This window comes from Nerophis lumbriciformis, linkage group LG19, assembly GCF_033978685.3.
Source record: "Nerophis lumbriciformis linkage group LG19, RoL_Nlum_v2.1, whole genome shotgun sequence".
Lineage (NCBI taxonomy): Eukaryota > Metazoa > Chordata > Actinopteri > Syngnathiformes > Syngnathidae > Nerophis > Nerophis lumbriciformis.
In genome coordinates, this window is record NC_084566.2 from 30,800,616 (window position 1) to 30,821,773 (window position 21,158).

Sequence of the window (21,158 nt, forward strand, 5' to 3'; positions counted from 1 at the left end):
TATCAAATACATTTCCCCCAAAAATGAGACTTATACTCCAGTGCGACTTATATATGTTTTTTTCCTTCTTTATTATGCATTTTCGGCCGGTGCGACTTATACTTCGAAAAATACGGTAGATGCGGGGAATATCGCTCAAAGGAAGACATGAAACTGCTACAGGAAAATACCAAAAAAGAGAAAAAGCCACCAAAACAGGAGCGCAAGACAAGAACTAAAACACTACACACAAACAAACAGCAAAAAACTCCAAATAAGTCACGACGTGATGTGACAGGTGGTGACAGTACACCTTCTTCGAGACAAGAGCTATATTGATGAATGGTTGGTTATGGTTTAAAGTCGTATACAACAATTGCGACAACGACTTTTCACTGTCAACTGAGTTTAGTTTTTTAATGATTTCTGCTGGTGGTGTGCCTCCGGATTTTTTCAACGCAAAAAATGTGCCTTGGCTCAAAAAAGGTTGAAAAACACTGATATACGTGATACAAGCTGGCCTGAGTAGCCTACATAAGATTGATTCTTGTTAAGAAGATTATCAACAACTTTACTGAACTAATCCTCTTATAATCCTGTAATTGGTAGGAATAATTATACGCCATTTAGTACGCATGATCCATTTCATGTCACAACTGTGAGATCATCGGTTGATGCGACACATTCATGTGGGAGTAGAGGAAGAAGACTTGTGCATATTTGATGTGTTTACCTCTATGCTTCCCGGGCTTCCGGCTTGCATCCTCTTCTCGTCTTGGAAGGTCTGCTCCTGCAGCTTCTTGTTGAGGATGCGAGCCGCGTTCTCGGCCAACGTGTACCCCGGGGGCGCCGACAGGTCCTGACGAATGCTCACCACCTCCACATTCCGGTCACCCTGCGTTTCTACTATCAGCTGTACGGGGCTGGGTGAGCGCCCCCTGGCGGTCCGTGTGTATTCATTCCTAGGGTCAGTGGCGAGAGCCCCGGGGGCGGAGCTGGGCTCTGTGGCGGGGGGCGGCGTAGGGTGAGAGCGGCTGGGTGACTTGTTGAACTTCTGAATGGCATCGTAGACAACGGGGGTGTGGTCGATGATGTTGAAGAGGCTGGAGAGACCGTCGTTGATGGTGGTGTGGACCGGGCTGTCACGTGTGGTCGTGGATCTGGCCCACGCCGACTCGCTGTTGCCCTTCTGGGGGGTTGTAGGGGTGGCAGCACGGCTGGCGTTGGGTAGCTCCGCCTTGTTGGATGTGGACAACTTGCGCTGAAGTTTGGGTGAGCCGTACTTTGGCGAGCAGCAGGGCCGCTCAAACTTACTCTGGATGACCGGCGAGTACTGGACCTTTCTCGTGTTCCGTGATGGCGATGAGATGGGAGTGCTGCCCCCTTTTGGGGTATGGCAGCGGTGGGGGCTGCTGGTCAGGTTCCTCAGGAGGTCAGTCTGCAGACCTACGCTTATAGTCTGCGTGGTCTGAGTGCCTCGTGTGGTAAAACCATTGGTCTGGCAGGCCGTGTCCCGGACCACGGGCCCCGGTAGAGGACGGATCGCGTTTCTCACAGATATGGCCACCTCCTTCATGTCATCACTCATATTCCGAGCCAACTGCAGCTCCAGTGAGGAGGCATAGCCCACTGTGGAGCAAATAGGAGACTGGCTCGGAGGAGTCCTTAAGCTGCCGGCCTCCAGAAGGCCACATGGCCACCGCCCATTGGGGAACACCTCATCTGGACCACTGGGTGCCTCAATCCCATCTCTCCCTTTACCTCCCTTTGCATAGAGCATGTCAGACTCCTCTATGGGCTGCTCATCTGGTCCAGGTCTGGTTGGGCTGTGGCGGATGTGGAACTCGTAATTGTCCGCCACCACGCCGGCCCCAGTGCTACTCATTGGAGACTTGTTAAAAACCTCAGGGCTGGTCAGGATGCTGGTAGTGGCCAGCATGGTGGCGCTGGTGGTGAGGAACCAGGAGTCTGGTTGTAGGGAATCCATAACTGGCTCTCCTGCTCGCGTTTCCGGGGTTTTGCCACTCCATGCCTCCTGAGCGGGACCCGGGCTGGCGGTGGATATGGGGAAGTCCCAGCCCTTGTTGTTGAACTCCTCGATGTACTTGAGGTCATCCGGGGAGAGGGGCGGGGTGACGTCGTCTTGGCCTCGCTCATCGTGACGCATCTTGTCAGGCAGAAATGGCGAACTGTCCATCAGACGCTGGAAGTCGCTCATGGAGCACACTGACTTGGCTCTGGACGGGACACACACACACGAACAAAACTATATTTATTTTTAAGAAGAAAACCAATAAAATAAAATCACTTCCTGTTTGTATACCCGCAAGCTCACCTTAGCAAACTGCCGCCGCTCATCTCTTCGTCAGGGTACGACTCATGAGGCCCTTCTCTCTCTGAAAGCACATCCAGGGACTGGAAGAGAGAAACTTAAACTTATAAAACTGATAAGGCAAGCGGCAGGGACTAATCACCTGTCAATCACAGGATGGACACATAAATTATGTTTTACCTCCTTAATGCAGGGGAACCTCTTCTCACTCTCCAGTCTGGAGGGCGGAGGGGCCTCCAGGCTGCTGAGAGGATCTCGAGACAGAGCGTCCATGAAGGGGATTTTGGATGGGCTTCTCAGCCGCATGGCGCCCCCTCTTTGCTCCTCCAGTTTGGCGTCAGAGTCGGAGAGGGAGCAGACGGGCGGGATCAACACAGGGGCGGACGAGCGCAGACCACTACAGGGGGTGTCTTGTCCTCTGTGGACTGAGCTAGCGTCCTCGGTGCCCTCGCCTCGCCGACTGTTTTGATCTCCCAGCAGCTGTGACCACAAACCACAAGGACAAACTGCTCAGTGGCCTTGTGGTTGAAGTGTCCGCCCTGAGATCGGTAGGTCGTGAGTCCAAACCCCGGGCCGAGTCATACCAAAGACTATAAAAATGGGACCCATTACCTCCCTGCATCTCAACATCAAGAGTTGGAATTGGGGGTTAAATCACCAAAATGATTCCTGAGAGCGGCTACTGCTGCTGCTCACTGCTCCCCTCACCTCCCAGGGGGTGGAACAAGAGGATGGGTCAAATGCAGAGGGTAATTTCACCACACCTAGTGTGTGTGTGACTATCAGTGGTCCTCATACTTGCCAACCCTCCCAGATTTTCCGGGAGACTCCCGAAATTCAGCGCCTCTCCCGAAAACCTCCCGGGACAAATTTTCTCCCGAAAATCTCCCGAAATTCAGGCGGAGCTGGAGGCCACGCCCCATCCAGCTCCATGCGGACCTGCATGAGGACAGCCTGTTTTCACGTCCGCTTTCCCACAATATAAACAGCGTGCCTGCCCAATCACGTTACAACTGTAGAATGATTGAGTGCGAGTTCTTGGTTTCTTATGTGGGTTTATTTATTGTTGTTTCATTAACGTCCTCCCAGCGCGGTAACAACACACAACAACAGCAGTCACGTTTTCGTCTACCGTAAAGCAGTTCGTCTGTCGTAAACAGCAATGTTGTGACACTCTTAAACAGGACAATACTGCCATCTACTGTACATGCATATGTGACAATAACATCAAGGGCTTTTAGAGAGTGCAGTGCACAACTGTGCACACAACAACGAGACGAAGCAGAAGAACGAGGAAGATACGGCCATGGTGACGCCGACGCCGAGTAAGATGAAGAAATACGCTTGCAAGTTCCAAGCCGCAGCTGCGATTGGACCTGTATAGCCTCCGGGAAGAAGTAGTGGACTACCAAGTGCTTGGCAGTGAAGATATTCCTCAGGAAGCAAAGATTGACCGGTTTTGGGCCATGCTAGGGAGAGATGGAAGATTCCAGACTCTAGTGCATTTGATGAAAGCACTTTTGTGTGTTGCCACACAGCAATGCATCATCAGAGAGGGTGTTCAGCATGGTTAGAAAAATAGTGACTGAGAATAGAACAAGGATGGACAATTAAACCCTTAACTCAACAATGAGTAGATGAGTGTTATGTGCGTGTATATGTGTAAATAAATGAACACTGAAATTCAAGTATTTCCTTTATATATATATATATATATATATATATATATATATATAAAATAAAATAAATATATATATATAGCTAGAATTCACTGAAAGTCAAGTATTTCTTATATATATATATATATATATATATATATATATATATATATATATATATATGAAATACTTGACTTCTAGCTGTAAATATACTCCTCCCCTCTTAGCCACGCCCCCAACCACGCCCCCGCCCCACCCCCGACCACACCTCCCGAAATAGGAGGTCTCAAGGTTGGCAAGTATGGTGGTCCTTGAATCTCAAACAATGTCCCGTACGTTGAAATGATTATTCATCATATTCCTCGCACCCTCACCTTCTCAATCTTTTGGTGGAGCTCCCGAGTGCCGCCGTCCCACTCCTGCCTCTGGTGCTCGAAATGCTCCAGGAGCTCGGCCCTCTCGCGGCTCCACCTCTTCTCGCCGTGCTGCAGCCTCCAGCGGAGTTCCAGCGAGATGTTGTGACTTTCAGCCAGCAGGCTCCGGTGCTCCTCTCGCTCCTGTTTAAGGGCCCAATCGGGTTCTTGGGGCGATTCTCCTTCGCCTCCCTGGGCTTGGCCTCTCACTTTGCCTCGCCCCTCGTCCTCTGCCTAGACAACACGTTTTAAAAGTCAGGTCTCTATTCAGCAAATGTCCTCTCACAAACAGTTGTCTTTTCAGCCTCATTTCTCCCGTATAACTGAAAAGTCCAAATGTTCTGTAGGCCGGAGAGCATGAAAGAACCTCAGCGTGATGCTATCAGAGCATGCTAACTAAATTAGCTGCTATCAAGGCGCCCGTTGAACTCCGTGTGGCTTTCTGGAAGGATATGAAGCGCGTAAAGCTGCCCAGATTAAAAGCCAGAGCTTGCGAACAGATAATGACAGTCCTAAAACCAAAAACTGCTTAATTGGTTCCCCCTGCTGCACTTTATCCCACACGCTCTCAGAAAAGTTGTGTGTTTTTCAAATGGTGTTCTCACGCAAAAAGAGTTGAGAAAGAACACATTCAAATTGTATGAATTGTTATTATTGGGCCCCATTCAGCAACCGTTCTTAAGAACAAATTTTGTTCTTAAGCCCACTAGTTTTTAAGGAGATTTTTGTATTCACCAAAGTTTTCTTAGCTGAGATTTGTTCGTAGGTAAGAACAAAATCTACGATTGCACACACACACACACACACACACACACACACACACACACACACACACACACACACACACACACACGTCTTGCCTACTTTGTGTGGACCCCCGTTTGGTCAGTAGGTTGTGAGGACCACCCTTTCCACTATAGCTAGAATGATGAAAAAAAATATATATCTAGCACTAGATGGGAGTAGAGAGTTGCAACCTCACTTCAGAATGCAAAACACACAAAGTAAAAAAAATATTTTACTTTTGTAGTTGTGAGGATCGACCGCTGTTGCTAGGTAGATTTGACCATACACACACATAGTAGTAAGTTCTATGAGTTGGCCATTTTTAAGGACAGCAACGTACTCAATGAAGGGTAACACATCTAAATTGAAAATAAATCATATCTTGCTAATTGCTCAACCTATTTTCATTCAGTTTACATTATTGTATAAATGCACAAAACATGTACTACATATACAAATGTATGTACATAATAAGTAGAAAATGAAACATACACAAAATGTGTACATAAATACGTTTGTACATAGAGTACAGTATACACACACACTATACAGAAACCCACTTACACACTACTGGCTATTGAACCCCCTCAACAGTGTCCAAAACGGTCAGTTTTCCACGCATTTAACATTCAATAATCCCGCTTCAGCAATTAAAACATATCTTACGTGGTACTGTCAAAATTAAAGGCATTGTATAAAACAAATGAAACATGAAAAAATTAAGAAATAAAATATTTGAACTCCCAATTTGTAGCACCCATTAGACGCCGTTTAAGCTAGTGGTTTCTATTAAGTATCCTTCTTGAAAATGGCCTTGCAAATATATATCTGCCACCTAATCAACATGTTGCTCTACTTCTTTGTGAGAACCGGTGAGTGTTATACGCACACTTGCCAACCCTCCAGATTTTCCCGGGAGACTCACAAATTTCAGTGCCCCTCCCGAAAATCTCCCGGGGCGACCATTCTCCCGAATTTCTCCCAATTTCCACCCGGACAACAATATTGGGGGCGTGCCTTAAAGGCACTGCCTTTAGCGTCCTCTACAACCTGTCGTCACGTCCGCTTTTCCACCATACAAACAGCGCTCCAGCCCAGTCACATGATATATGCAGCTTTTGCACACACAAATGTGAATGCAAGGCATACTTGATCAACAGCCATACAGGTCCCACTGAGGGTGGCCATATAAACAACTTTAACACTGTTACAAATATGCACCACACTGTGAACCCACACCAAACAAGAATGACAAACACATTTCAGGAGAACATCCACAACAGAACAAATACCCAGAACCCCTTGCAGCACTAACTCCTCCGGGACACCCCCCCATCGGAGGTCTCAAGGTTGGCAAGTATGCTCTAGTATACTCTGGACTGAAGCTGTGTGCCTTCATTGTTTTTGTAGCTGTTGTTTTGAGGCATGTTTAAAAAAAATAAAAAAATAATGCACTTTGTGAAAGTCAAAGTATAGTATTTCCCATAGTTGTAGTGGGTATCAGGGAGAGCATGTCCCAAATTCCAAGCTGCTGTTTTGAGGCATGTTAAAAAAAAATAATGCACTTTGTGACTTCAATAATAAATATGGCAGTGCCATGTTGGCACTTGTTTCCACAACTGGAGTTGAAGTTGTTCTCTTATTTTGGAAAACCTTGTTTTTGATTGATTGATTGAAACTTGTATTAGTAGATTGCACAGTACAGTACATATTCCGTACAATTGACCACTAAATGGTAACACCCCAATAAGTTTTTCAACTTGTTTAAGTCGGGGTCCACGTTAATCAATTCATGGTAAAGTTGCCGTATTTTTCGGACCATAAATCACAGTTTTTTTCATAGTTTGGCCGGGCTCCAGTGCGACTTATATGTTTTTTTCCTTTTTTATTATGCATTTTTGGCAGGTGCGACTTATACTCCGAAAAATACGGTACATTGTTTAATGCATCCAGCGGGGCATCACAACACAATGAGGCATAATAATGTGTTAATTCCACGACTGTATATATCGATATCGGTTGATATCGGAATCGGTAATTAAAAGTTGGACAATATCGGAATATATATCGGCAAAAAGTTTTTTTTTGACCCTGTCAGGAACCTCCATATCAAAAAAATTACATATTAATAATAATAATAATAATACTCATAATTATAATAATAATGTATTTTTTGGCACATCGTCACACAGTTTCTGACTTAATTTGTCACCTTTGATTAAACGAAGGCTAAAGACTCATTTCCTTCGCTTCCTAATTACAGCTTAGTGGTTTTTGGCTCCTTTTGCCGGTTTTAGCAACATGTTTACTGTCAGCAAATTGCGTTCTGTCCCTTAAAGGCGGTCCGGCTGAGCGGCCATCTGCGTACCTGAGCTAACTGGCACTTCATCTCGGCCCATTTGACCTCCCAGGCGGCTTTGTCGTTGGCGTAGGCCTGCTGCAGTTGGCCGCGCTGCGCCTCCTCCTCACGCAGCTCCTCCCGGAACTGCTCCAGGAGGGTGCGCAGCGCCTGAAGCATTCGCCGGTTCTCATCGAACTGCAGACAGGAATCACAATAATTGTATTTGATGGGTAAGTCATACAGTTTTAGAACTATTCCAAAACGTGTGATCACCTGTTGTTGGTGCGGCAGGTGTGCATCAGGTGACGCAGGTTTGGACCCGTCGCCATCGCCATGCTGCATCACCCCTCTCAGCTCGGAGACATCCCCCAACTGGTCCAAATGCAGAGGACAATAAACCAAAATGTTGAAAATAGGGCTGCACATTAAATGTGGGACGGATAATTATTGGGCCAATAAATCCGATAACATTAAAAAATAGCTCCGATTTAAAAGAAGATGAGATTAACTGTACTGTGCTGTAAGTGAGTTAGGGTGAGCTCTCTTTTCCTGTGCTGTGCTGTAAATGGTCTGTCGTAAACACGGTGTCAATCGTCTGGGACTTCTTCACTGATTCAGAGGAAGACATTTTGCGCGCTATTTAGACCAAATGTTCTGCAAACGTTCCACGAGGGGGGAAAAAAACCATTGTGCTTCAACACATCAAACTATCAGCCACCAGAAACGACAGCAACGCTACAATTACGACGGCTGCTGCTGAAGAAACTGCCTTAAAGTCAGCCGCAAACTTGAAGTGAAGTGAATTATATTTATATAGCGCTTTTCTCTAGTGACTCAAAGCGCTTTACATAGTGAAACCCAAAATCTAAATTACATTTAAACCAGTGTGGGTGACACTGGGAGCAGGTGGGTAAAGTGTCTTGCCCAAGGACACGGCAGTGACTAAGATGGCGCAAGCGGGGATCGAACCTGGAACCCTCAAGTTGCTGGCACGGCCACTCTACCAACCGAGCTATACCGCCCCTTAAATCTGCATTTAAAATGATGCCACTCAAACGCCTCCCGAGGGAGGCGTTTCGGGCACGTCCGATCGGTAGGAGGCCACGGGGAAGACCCAGGACACGTTGGGAAGACTATGTCTCCTGGGAAGGAGCTGGACAAAATGGCTGTAGAGAGGGAAGTCTGGGCTTCTCTGCTTAGGCTGCTGCGCCCGCGAACCGACATCGGATAAGCGGAAGAAGATGGATGGATGGATGGACATAAATAAGTTATAGATGTTAGTCTTTAGAAGCAAGAAGTTATCTGTATCCCTATTGTGCCTCCCTAGTTAAAAACTGCCTGATGGATTAGAGCAGGGGTGTCAAACTCAAATACAGAGTGGGCCAAAATTTAAAACTGAACAAAGTCGCGGGCCAAGGTTGAACAAATTAACCTTTTAATAGGGACCCAAACAAGTTTTGCATTGAATATTGAACAAGCAAGGCTTATATAACTTTATAGTGACATGCAAAATCGAGTTTCAAATAATAATAATAATAATTCAAAAATATCAATGGCATATCAAATACAATTTAAATACAAATGTAATGCCTCGTTTCTATTTGCAGCCTTCTGAGGTAAAAATCAACATTAACTTTTTCCACAGGCTAATAAATTTGAAAATAAAATAACAATGAATAAACCAACCATTCAGGACTTTAAACTGCTCAGTTTGCAACACACTGATCTAATCTGATGTGCTCAGGCCAGATACCTGCCATCTTTTCTTGGATGCTAGTTCATTAATGTCGGGGCTCAGGCTTTGAGCTGAGGCAACCTTCATTATCCAACGAAGGTGTTCATCAGTCATTATATCTCGTAGTCCACCCGGACCACAGTCTTGGGGGCGTGCTTTAAAGGCACTGCGTTTATCGTCCTCCACGAGCTGTCGTCACGTCCACTTTTCATCCATTCTAACAACGTGACGGCCAAGTCACAAGATATGTGCGGCTTCAACAAATACCCAGAACCCCTTTGCAGCACCCCCCCCCCACACACACACACACCTTGTAGCGTCCCGGAAGAGTTAGTGCTGCAAAGGGTTCTGGGTATTTGTTCTGTTGTGTTTATGTATATAATCGGCGGGCCAGCTCTAGGGTTAATTTGACATCGCCTCAAGGGCCAAGTGAAATTACACGGCAGGCCAATTTTGTCACCTTTACACTATTTTAATCTAATATAGGAATGTTGCTTGAGGCTGAGCCAATCAGTGGACAGATTAATATTAGTTTGCCATTAGTTTCGATAGCATTGAAAAAAATCAAAAGCTCCATTGAGACGAGATTACCCGTACTGTGCTGAGGTGGGTTAGGGTGAGCAAATCAAGCGCTCCTTTTCTTTGCCATACAGTCAAAGGCCAGTTGTAAACGTCCCCTTTTGCAACATAATGAGCCCTCTACAGTTCAAATAAAGTTCAAATAAAATACCCCTTATTTTTGTATTTTTTTTTTCTTGTTTTTGAACACTGACTTTTTGCAGTGTAGACATGAAATAACACCCTTTAGTCACCTTTACACTTTTTAAAATCCAATATAGTAATGCTGCCTCAGGCTGAGCCAATCAGTGGTCCCAATACTGACTAGCGCGCTCTGATTGCTTTGGTCTCATTTAGTGGCCAATACGACTGTAATATTGATATTGTAGGACCAAAAAATTGCTGAGTATACTTCAAGAAAACTTTTTTTTTTTTTTTTTTTTTTAAATCTGCGATGTGGTGAAGTTGCAATATTTGAGGCGCTATGTGGTGAGGGACTGTACATACATATTATTAGGCTCAACATTTCAGCTTTTTTTCTTTAAACTGTGACTTGTATTTCCTATTTTTGCTGTTTAATGTTATTCTAACAATATTAAAACTAGCTGTGGTTGTGAATGGCCCCTAGACTGCGCCCTTGCTTAGGATGAAAGGTGTACGCGTCACCTGTTGATTACAGTACTGACACTGTCAGAATAATTGCATCTAAGTTATCACAAAACTTTGTGTTACATTGAGTTCAGCTCGCCCGGCAAGAAGACAAAAGCTGTCTTTAATCCGACCAAGCAGAAGGCTTGTAAAACTCCACTGTGTAGGATGGGAAGCGACATGAAGGTGTTCTGTTTCTTTCATATATTGTAATCAACAGAAAGATATTGTCTTGACCCGAGATCTACAAAGCGAAGAGGAAGCAGGGACCTTGTTAGAATAATTGTTTGTAAGTTATCACAAAAAACTTTGTGTTGAAATGAGTTCCAGGCCAGAAGACAAAAGCTGTCTTTGAAACCTACCAAGAGTAAGGCTCGTAAAACTCCACTGTGTAGGGGGGAAAGCAAGATGAAGGTGTTCCTGTGTTCTTCCATGTATGGTAATCAACAGAAAGGTATTGTTCTAACCCAAGGACTTCAAAGCGGCGAGATGACAGGATCTGCCCAATTTCCAGACGACCTCTTTTTGAAATATTTTACGAACTCTCTTTGAACTATTTTATGGAACTCTTTTTGAGCTATTTTACGACCTCTTCTTTTGAACTATTCTGTAACCAAAGGCAACGCTGTTTACGACCCACTTCCCTCTGGAAGTGGAAGCGGTGGTCAGGTGGTCGGAGAAAGTCAAATAAAGAAGGAGTGCAATCTTTTGGCAGAGCATGGTGTAGACTGTACAAGAGTACAGTGTGTCCAGGCGTTTCTCATCAATTGAGTCCAAATTGAATTCTGTTTCTGTTTAATTCTTTGCCTCTTGTTTTGTTTAATAGATGTCATCAGTGTTTGAACCTGACAGACCTCTTCTTTGAACTGTTTACAACCTTTTCTTTGAACTGTTGTAATCAAAAGCGATGGCTATTTACGACCCCCTCCCTTAGAAACAGCTGTTGCCATGTAATCAGGGAAAGTCCAAATAAAAGAGGAGGCGTACAATCTCAGGAGCGTGGTGAGACTACAATCCAGACGTCTCTCCTCAATTGAGCTAAATTTAATTCTGTCTCTGTTTAATTGCTTGCTTCTTGTCTTGTTTAATAGATGTCATCAGTGTTTGAACCTGACAGACACAAAGTCTGCAGTTTTTAAGTGTTTTTTCAGCCATGTTGAGGGGAAGGGGGACTTTATTTTCGCTTAAAACTTATAAATATGTAAAGTTTACTTTTATTGTATCTCAATAATGTCATGGTGCCCAAGGTGGCCTTAAAGATGGGGGGTCCTGATTAAAAATGGGGAAAAAAACAGATAGAGGAGTTCATAATAAGCTGAAATGAATGTGGATGTTGCTCCTCAGGGAGAGATAACATCTCCTCACAATGTCTCCGCTCTGATCAAATTATGAAAATGAATATTCTTTATTTCTTCAACAGAACACACTGCAAAGACTGAAATCTAAGTAAGATTAAATATCTCACATAAGGGTGATATTTGCTTATTTTCTGTCTGATAAGATAATTCTTCTCACCAAGCAGATTTTATGTTAGAGTGTTTTACTTGTTTTAAGGGTAAATGATCTCAGTAAGATATTACAGCTTGTTGCTGAGATTTGATGACCTATATTGAGTAAAACATGCTTGAAACTAGAATATCAACTGTTGCAAAGCTGTGTCATCAACACTCACAAGTATAAAACTACTTTTTTAAAGTAATAATTTCTTACTTCAAGCATGAAAAAAAAATCATGATGCCGAGCGCATATCATTATGTCAAGATAATGGCACTAGCATTTACTTTAATTTAAGAATATGTTTCAACATATTGAGCAAATAGGTCTAAATTTTTTTTTCTACCAACAAAAGTGCACTTATTAGTGAGAATATACTTATTTTAAGGTATTTTTGGGTTCATTGAGGTTAGCTATTTTTACTTGTGTTGGAAAGTCTTGACAAGCAGAATTTTATTGTTCTATTGGCAGATAATTTAGCTTAGTTCAAATTAAATACCCCTAATTTATGTATTTTTTTTCTTGTTTATGAACACTGACTTTTTGCAGTGCACAAATGTTCTCGCGGACACTTCCTGCTCATTAAAGGTCACCTCTGGCTGCGCGCCCTCGTCGAGTGCCTCGACTTTGCGTCCGAGCCTCCATTGCGCCAGGATGGACCTGAGCTTCATGTAGAAGATGGCCGTGTTGCGTCTGAAGAGACGGACCTCTTGTTGCAGCGCCGCCTTCTCCTGAGCCCAGGGAGACTCCGGACTCTGAAGGCCTGGCAGCTGCAGAACTGCATGCTGCGTCTCGGGATGTGGGCGCTTTTCCTCCTGCAAGGAATAAAACACATACTAAATGTCAGAATTTGCAATTTCAATTAAACTGATATGAAGAATTTGAAATGTTATTAAAGATGGCTCCACCGCTACAGAATGTGGAATTGGAATGACAGGAAGTGGAATCAAATTCATTGCTATTAAAAATGTTTTAACAAAAATAATTTGTCACGTTTATTCCAAAGGTTTTTTGGCCTCAGTACTAAAAATACTTCACAAACACTCAAATTAAACACAAATTCTGTCTATTCTAAATACTTGGGAAAAAAAGAATTTTGGGTAAGTAAGTATTTTTCCACCCGTAGTTTAAAGGTTATTATTAGGGGTGTCCCAATACAACTTTTTCACTTCCGATATGATATTGACATTGGAGCCCTTGGCCGATACTGATAATAATAATCCGATATGATATCAGCAAGAATCATACACGTAGGAGCCTAAATGCTGTTTAAGTTAATTTACATTTTATGGAAGGTGCTTTATGTTTATTCAGCCAAAATGGGACTATTTACTGTATTTAAATAATACAAAAATGTACATATTGCATGCTTAGAATAATTATAAGGAACACTTTATTTGTAATTATTACAATTGCTAAATAATTTGATGACGTAACTGTTTAATTGCATATATGGCGGAAGGCTCTGTGTGGTAAGAGGGTTTTGGACACAATGTATTGTGGGTAATGGCAGTCAGGTATAGGGAATCGAGCCACACAGATTTTTTGACCTTACTCTTACTTTTTGTAACTCTTTCTTACTGTAACAAACTCGCTTTATTTTGCCATTAATTTGTTCCCACATCGTTATTGTTTTACGTTTTTGAAGGATTACGTTGACAAGTAAACTATACAAAACGAAGAGGAGCGTCTGGAGTTTTGTTTGTTGTTGCCGCAGCAAGCGGGAGCCGGAGAAAGTAGAGGAGCGTCAAGCTAAGGCTTCATTAGGAATCTACAATACATATACTTTTATTATGTTGTAGTGTGGAATTATAGTAAAAGCTCGATCAAGTGAAATGACACAAACAGATAACAATGGTAGGTATGAAAAACACTAACATTATGACAGATTTATGCTTTAGAAAGGGAGTGTTGATTAGTTTTTAGCGACATCATGGTCATAATAATTCATTAATTTAAACTCAGAACACAGTAAGTTGATTTATGCGGACGCGTTGTTACTGGATACTTTCTAATATGCTTCTGCCTTGAAGACTTTGTATGTATAATTGATATTAGAGATGTCCGATAATGACTTTTGTTCGATATCCGATATTGTCCAACTCTTAATGACCGATTCTGATATCAACCGATACTGATATATACAGTCGTGGAATTAACACATTATTATGCCTCATTTTGTTGTGATGCCCCGCTGGATGCATTAAACAATGTAACAAGGTTTTCCAAAATAAATCAACTCAAGTTATGGAAAAAAATGCCAACATGGCACTGCCATATTTATTATTGAAGTCACAAAGTGCATTATTTTTTTTAACATGCCTCAAAACAGCAGCTTGGAATTTGGGACATACTCTCCCTGAGAGAGCACGAGGAGGTTGAGGGTTAGTGCTGCAAGGGGTTCTGGGTATTTGTTCTGTTGTGTTTATGTTGTGTTACGGTGCGGATGTTCTCCCGAAATGTGTTTGTCATTCTTGTTTGGTGTGGGTTCACAGTGTGGCGCATATTTGTAACAGTGTTAAAGTTGTTTATACGGCCACCCTCAGTGTGACCTGTATGGCTGATGACCAAGTATGCGTTGCATTCACTTGTGTGTGTGAAAAGCCGTAGATATTATGTGATTGGGCTGGCACGCAAAGGCAGTGCCTTTAAGGTTTATTGGCGCTCTGTACTTCTCCTTAGCGTTTTAAAAAGTCATACATTTTACTTTTTGAAACCGATACCGATAATTTCCGATATTACATTTCAAAGCATTTATCGGCCAATAATATCGGCAGTCCGATATTATCGGACATCCCTAATTAATATGCAACTATAATTATTTGATACTTGTTTATATTGACATATATTGTCTTGTTTTTTACTGCAATATTGGTCAATTAGGGACATTTATTACGTATGTCTATCTTATGTGCTACTGTGTGCTTAGCTGTTGTGTAGCTGCTAGCTCCTAGTAGGCTATAACCTTTAGCTTTTGTAAACGACTTGACTAAAATACAAGAAAAGACCAACCGTGTGTGCTTATTGAAGGACGTTTAGATGGTAACTGGCTGTCCAGCTTTGCACAAGTAAACGCACCGTATTTTCCGCACTATAAGGCGCACCTGAAAACCTCCAATTTTCTCAAAAGCTGTCAGTGCGCCTTATAATCCGGTGCGCCTTATATATGGACCAATATTGAGCCACAACAGGTCTCGCAACCCCAGCCTCTACTGTAGCGTCTATTCTATGCGCCTTATAATGCGGTGCGCCTTATATATGAACAAAGTTTTAAAATAGGCCATTCACTGAAGGTACGCCTTATAATCCGGTGCGCCTTATAGTGCGGAAAATACGGTACTTATATCGAAGATTTTAGATGCAAGCCTATCTACATTTTTAGCTGACATTGGACCGATATCCAACGTCAATATCGGATTGGGACACCCCATGTTATAACACATCAAAACATTCCAATTAATTGTGTACATGAAGTTTGTAGTGATATTATGAGATATGTGAAATACTGTAAACATGATTGTGCAATACACCAAAATGAATAACTGGAATTGCAATTCTCCAATTAGAATTTGAATATGAATTTCACTTCCTGTTTGCATCCTCAATTCAAATGTATGGAAGTGATCCTTCAATGCACAAGCCTGATGCATAGTGAGAAATGCAAATGAAGGAAGGTTTGTGGCCTGCCTTCTTGTACCTGCGGCAGCGAGGCGACAGTTTCCCGTTCGTCTGACGCTACTCTCATCCTTCGCTCGTGATCCGCACGATGCTGGTGCGCGTCAGCAGTGGGCGCCTCCCGTAGCTGAACAGCAGAAGACGCTGGTTAGTCACAGCAAACTTCATGACCTCAGTAAAGAAGCCGAAACATCAAATCAAGCGTTGGCGCATGATTTGTTTGCAATGTCAGGATTGGGCTTCAGTGGCGACCTTCGGCCTCGCCTGGCCTGTCAGTCCAATGTTGGACACAAATCACACAGCGCCCCGCTAATCCCGCCTCGGTCCCTTCACCTCGGGGGATTACTGAAAGAATGCACGCAGATGTGCTGCGTAATATGTCACCGTTACGTCACTGACTTTTTAAACAATGAAGGGCAAATTGTTGAAACTACAGGGCAAACAAACTAACTAAAATTAGCACTGAAAAAAATGACTCTAAACTTGACTTTCTTTTTAAATCACTGATCTATTTTTCTCATTCTTTATTTTCCTCTCTTACTACAAAATGGGGACTTTTTATCAGACTATCAGTCATTCCTCCTACACCTTTTTGGATAGACTTTAAAACTCTTTACAGTAACTTTGTTAAGTATATTAGAAACTAATAAATCCATGACCATGACTATTGATTATTTTCCTATCTCAGTATCCGCAGTGTTTTGACACTTACACACCCGTTGCGTTCTGAATGGTAGAAAGAGCATTCAGATGCTAAATCGAAATCAAATATACGGACATTTCCAGTGGGAAAGCTACAGAGCCCCTAAAGGGACATGGGGGAAACTTTTTTTTTAAATTAATTTTAATTTTTAATTTTACATATGTATCTCGTGGGCACGCAAAAGTTTCTCGTGCGCACAAGAAACTATCTTGTGCGCACGATAGTTTGATTGTGAGGCATTAAAAGCCACAAAATGCAACGGGTCCATCAGACCCACAAACACTGGCTGAGTAACAACAATATGAACGTTGCACGGAAAATTTCTCTGCCAGTTTCTGCCTCCCACAGGGATTCTTCTTTTGTGTTTCTGCACCTGCGGTTCCCACACAAGGTTGCAACATTGTTTGTCAACACTGTCTGCTCTCATTTTCTCGCACATTTGACCCTCTGATGTTCAGTGTACCTACACTCTGTCCTCCTCCTGTCTAGGCCTGCTGTGTGTGTGTGTGTGGTACACAGAACATCAATTTCCACACTTCTATTAGCCACGGTCCATTGGACCCGGACACCTTATATGTAATAGAAATGTGTAGGGGGGGGTGTATGGTGTGTGATCATTAATTATGTATTCTGATATATGTTCTTCACAGAAAATGAGCCAAAGTCAGTGAGTCTCAGTTTGAAAAATTAATTAATTGTATAATTTTTCTTTGAATAAAAAATGAAAACGGGTCCCACAGACCCGAACACCACACAAGGGTTGATTGGGAAAAACAACTTTTTTTTTGTAAGTTAACGTACCAGTAGAGAGGAAAACCAAGTTGCCTCTATATTGAAGCTCTTATCATATATGTCTGATTTATGACACCAAAAAATTTCCTAAATTTGCGAATACATTGATATGAGTAAAATAGTAGAAATCTCACACAGATTCCCGGGCCATTTTAAGAGATAATGAGCTAGCCAGTCGCGTGATCCGTCATGTAGAAATATCAACCACAGATCCCTTCCCCATCAACAACAACTCTAATCAAGCAGACGTCGTGAGAGCAAACAGTGATTACTTTGGGAGAAATTATGATCCAATTATGAGAACTGTGTTATGATCCCTAACACAAGGGGGATGAGTAATACATTTTAGAAGGCGAGTGCTAAACGGATGCAGCTTTATTGAAACACTAAAGCTTCAACAGCATTGCGAGGTGCCAAACATTCAAACTAACCATTTCAAACCGTAATAATACAAACACTTACTGTGATATTTCCCCTCTCGCTGGGACGCTCCCATAAATCTGTTTAGGTGAAGATTCAGTCACAATCCTCATGAAGAGTTAAAAAAAAAGTATTTTTCACCATCTCGGGGGATGTGAAAGTCGACCAGCCTCTCGATCCACGGCCACATTTGTCTACTTATAACCTATAATCTAGAATTTACTTCTAGCAAGTTTGAGATAAAAACGAAGCAGTTTAGTGCAGTGCAAACTAGCATTCTACCATCCTAGTCACGCCCGTTGTGTCCTTGGGCAAGACACTTCACCCCTTGCTCCTGATGGCTGCTGGTTAGCGCCTTGCATGGCAGCTCCCGCCATCAGTGTGTGAATGTGTGTGTGAATGGGTGAATGTGGAAATACTGTCAAAGCGCTTTGAGTACCTTGAAGGTAGAAAAGCGCTATACAAGTATAACCCATTTATCATTTATTTATTTATATTAGTTCACTGCTATCAATGCACCGCTAATATAGGCTGTCTGCGTTGGCGCATGAAGTCACAATATAACTCATATGTGAATTATATTTATATAGCACTTTTATCTAGAGACTCAAAGCACTTAACATAGTTAAACCCATTATCTACATCAGGGGTCCCCAAACTTTTTGATTTGTGGGCCGCATTGGTTTAAAAAATTTGGCCGGGCTGTGTGTATATATATATATATACATATATATATATATATATATATATATATATATATATATACATATATATATATATATATATATATATATACATATATATATATATATATATATATATATATATATATATATATATATATACATATATATATATATATATATATATATATATATATATATATATATATATATATATATATATACAGTATATATACATTGTCTTCTTAATCCGTTTTGACATTTAACATTGTCACGTTATCGATGGGAAAATGCATTTTTAGACAATATGATTTGCCTGAGCGGCTCGGGGACACAGAGAGTAACAAGCGGTAGAAAATGGATTAGAAAGGAAAAATAAAAAAATTAAAAATTAAAAAATTAAAAGAGAAACAAAAAAACCTTTTTTTTTTTTACTTGGGTCTTCCTGTGGGACGGATTTTGGATGCTGGGGGGCCGGATCCGGCCTGCGGGCCGTAGTTCGGGGACCCCTGATCTACATCTTTAAGGTGCATTTAAACCAGTGTGAGTGGCACTGGGAGCGGGTGTTTTTGTTTTTTTTGCTGTTTACTTTTTGTTTTTTGTGGTTCTTTTGTGGAGTGTGTGTGGGGTGGAGGGTGCTCATGTATGTATGTATGTGTATGTTTGTATACATATATGCGTATCCTTGGTTGAATTTTTTGTTTATATTACAACAAGCTGTAATATCTTACTGAGATCATTTAGGACAAAACCCTTAAACAAGTAAAACACTAACATAAAATCTGCTTAGTGAGAAGAATTATCTTATCAGACAGAAAATAAGCAAATATCACCCTTATTTGAGATATTTAATCTTACTTAGATTTAAGTTTTTGCAGTGTAGGTAGAAGGGTTGTAAAAGGGAAATAAAAGGGAGGTGGGCACTGACCTCTGCTCTTAAAACCAGGGGCCCGTGGTACCTATTGAGTCTGGCAGCTCCCCTGCTCCCACCCTGGCTGTGGGGCTCCACGCCTCGCTTCTGTCCTACACGCCACTCCAGCTCATCCCTCTGACCGGACTGTGAGTGAGGGGGACGTAGGGTCGGGGAGGTGAAAGAGGGGATGTGTTTTGACAGGAGGACAAAATGGTTTTGTGGACAAACGGGACAAGAGGACAACATACCGGGTGAGAAAGAAAGAACGCAAGCAGGGAAAAAAGAAAAAAAGACAAAATTGTGAATGGGCGATGAATACAAGCAGGAGGAGGGTGGTTTGGTGGCGGACTGACGGACGTGAAACAACTAAAAATATTTTGTGGGAAAACGACAATAAACTAGAGCAGAAAGAAGAGTGCAAAGAGGAAGACCAACTTAAAGATGACGGCGTAAGACAGAGATGAGAAGACAACCAGAATGAGGATGAAACAAATGATGGGCTGAAACATCTGTTGCAAAAAGTGGGAGGAGGTGGGGAACACAGGGGGTGTGGAGGTGGGGGTTTGGGTGAGGGTAGAAAGAATGCAAAAGACTTGTTATGAAGCGCATGCGATGACGGACACATGGGTCCAAAGCAAACCAACTGAGCGATAAACCATGGCAAAAAGGTGCAGAGCGACAGCGAGCGCGCTAAACTGTGGTCGAGGAAAAAGTCAGCAGTTGCACCCGAAAAGTTGGCTTCAAATTCGGCAAGGTTTTGGGTCAGTCTTCAATCTGGACCAGCGTTGCATTCATTAACGTAAATAACAGTTAAAACCAGTTCCACTGTCTTATAACAATCAGCAAAACTTCACTTCTTAATCAAACTTCTTCATGTTAGAATAATTGTATCTAAGTTATCACAAAACTTTGTTTACATTGAGTTCAGCTCTTTGACCCTACCAAGAAGAAGGTTGTAAAACTCCACTGTGTAGGATGGGAAGCAACATGCAGGTGTTCTATTTCTTTCATGTTTTGTAATCAACAGAAAGATATTGTCTTGACCCGAGATTTACAAAGCGAAGAGGAAGCAGGACCAGACTCCCCTCGTGTTTTACGACCTTTTCTTTGAATTGTTTTAATCAAAGGCGACGGCTGTTTACGACCCCCGTCCCTTAGAAACAGCTATTGCCATGTAATCAGGGGAAAGTCCAAATAAAAGAGGAGGCGTACAATCTTTCGCCAGAGCGTGGTGAGACTGTGCAAAGAGTACGGTCCAGACGTCTCTCCTCAATTGAGCCAAATTTAATTCTGTCTCTGTTTAATTCCTTGCTTCTTGTCTTGTTTAATAGATGTCATCAGTGTTTGAACCTGACACATCAAAAATGCAGAAATCGTATTTATTTTCTCATTTTGCCGGTTGAGAACTGCTCCCCCCTTCAGAATCAAAAATGGTACAGTTCCTTCGCCATACATCATCCTCTTTGAACCAGGAAGTGTCCTACTAACATACAGTGCGGATCACCTCCACGATTATTTTCATTATTTTATTGTTATTCATTTTTAGAGCTTGGAGGAGGTCTTGTCCCTCTACTGGACAGCTGAAGGCCTTAAATGTTATCCACCCAGCTCCACCAGGCCTGCAGGAAGAAGAGGAGGAGAAGGCAGCAGGAGGCAGGGAATGAAGGTAGCTTCCCTTTTAGGCCAAGGTGGAGAACGTTCTGGAATACTCACTGAGCTTGCAGACATTGCCTTCATCATGCAAACCTGCGTTTTGATCGTCGACAGCACAACGTGACGTTGGTCTCCTTGGCAACATACAAACTTAACAGCGAAGCCATAGAGAGCCATCCATCATGCAGTCACGACAAGAGAAGCTTGCATCGAGGGGCCAAGTGGGAGGAGCTAATGTTACTGGGTGCGTCTGCAGACGGCGAGTGCAGGTGGCAAAAGCAAGGTGGCGCTCTGCAAGCAGCATGGAGATGTAGATGGCAATGTGGCGGCGGCGGGAAGTGATGGTCAGTAGGGGGCAAAGGGCGGCGTTGGTGG

General features: G+C 42.6%; 1 protein-coding gene across 6 annotated transcripts in view; it reads right to left on the reverse strand.

Annotated features, from left to right (window-relative positions):
- mtcl1 (microtubule crosslinking factor 1) overlaps positions 1-21,158 on the reverse strand; it is a 104,434-nt gene that overhangs the window by 28,022 nt on the left and 55,254 nt on the right. For 4 of the 6 annotated variants that reach the window (XM_061978980.2, XM_061978979.2, XM_061978978.2 and 1 more), the window contains exons 6-13: positions 19,146-19,274; positions 15,642-15,746; positions 12,538-12,759; positions 7,537-7,881; positions 4,344-4,616; positions 2,492-2,791; positions 2,315-2,394; positions 713-2,216 (exon numbers count right to left, since the gene is read on the reverse strand). In XM_061978980.2, the coding sequence (XP_061834964.1) occupies positions 713-2,216; positions 2,315-2,394; positions 2,492-2,791; positions 4,344-4,616; positions 7,537-7,881; positions 12,538-12,759; positions 15,642-15,746; positions 19,146-19,274 (2,958 nt within the window). The remainder of the gene's footprint in view (positions 1-712; positions 2,217-2,314; positions 2,395-2,491; positions 2,792-4,343; positions 4,617-7,536; positions 7,882-12,537; positions 12,760-15,641; positions 15,747-19,145; positions 19,275-21,158) is intronic. The other 2 variants (XM_061978981.2, XM_061978983.2) reach the window with 2 other exon arrangements.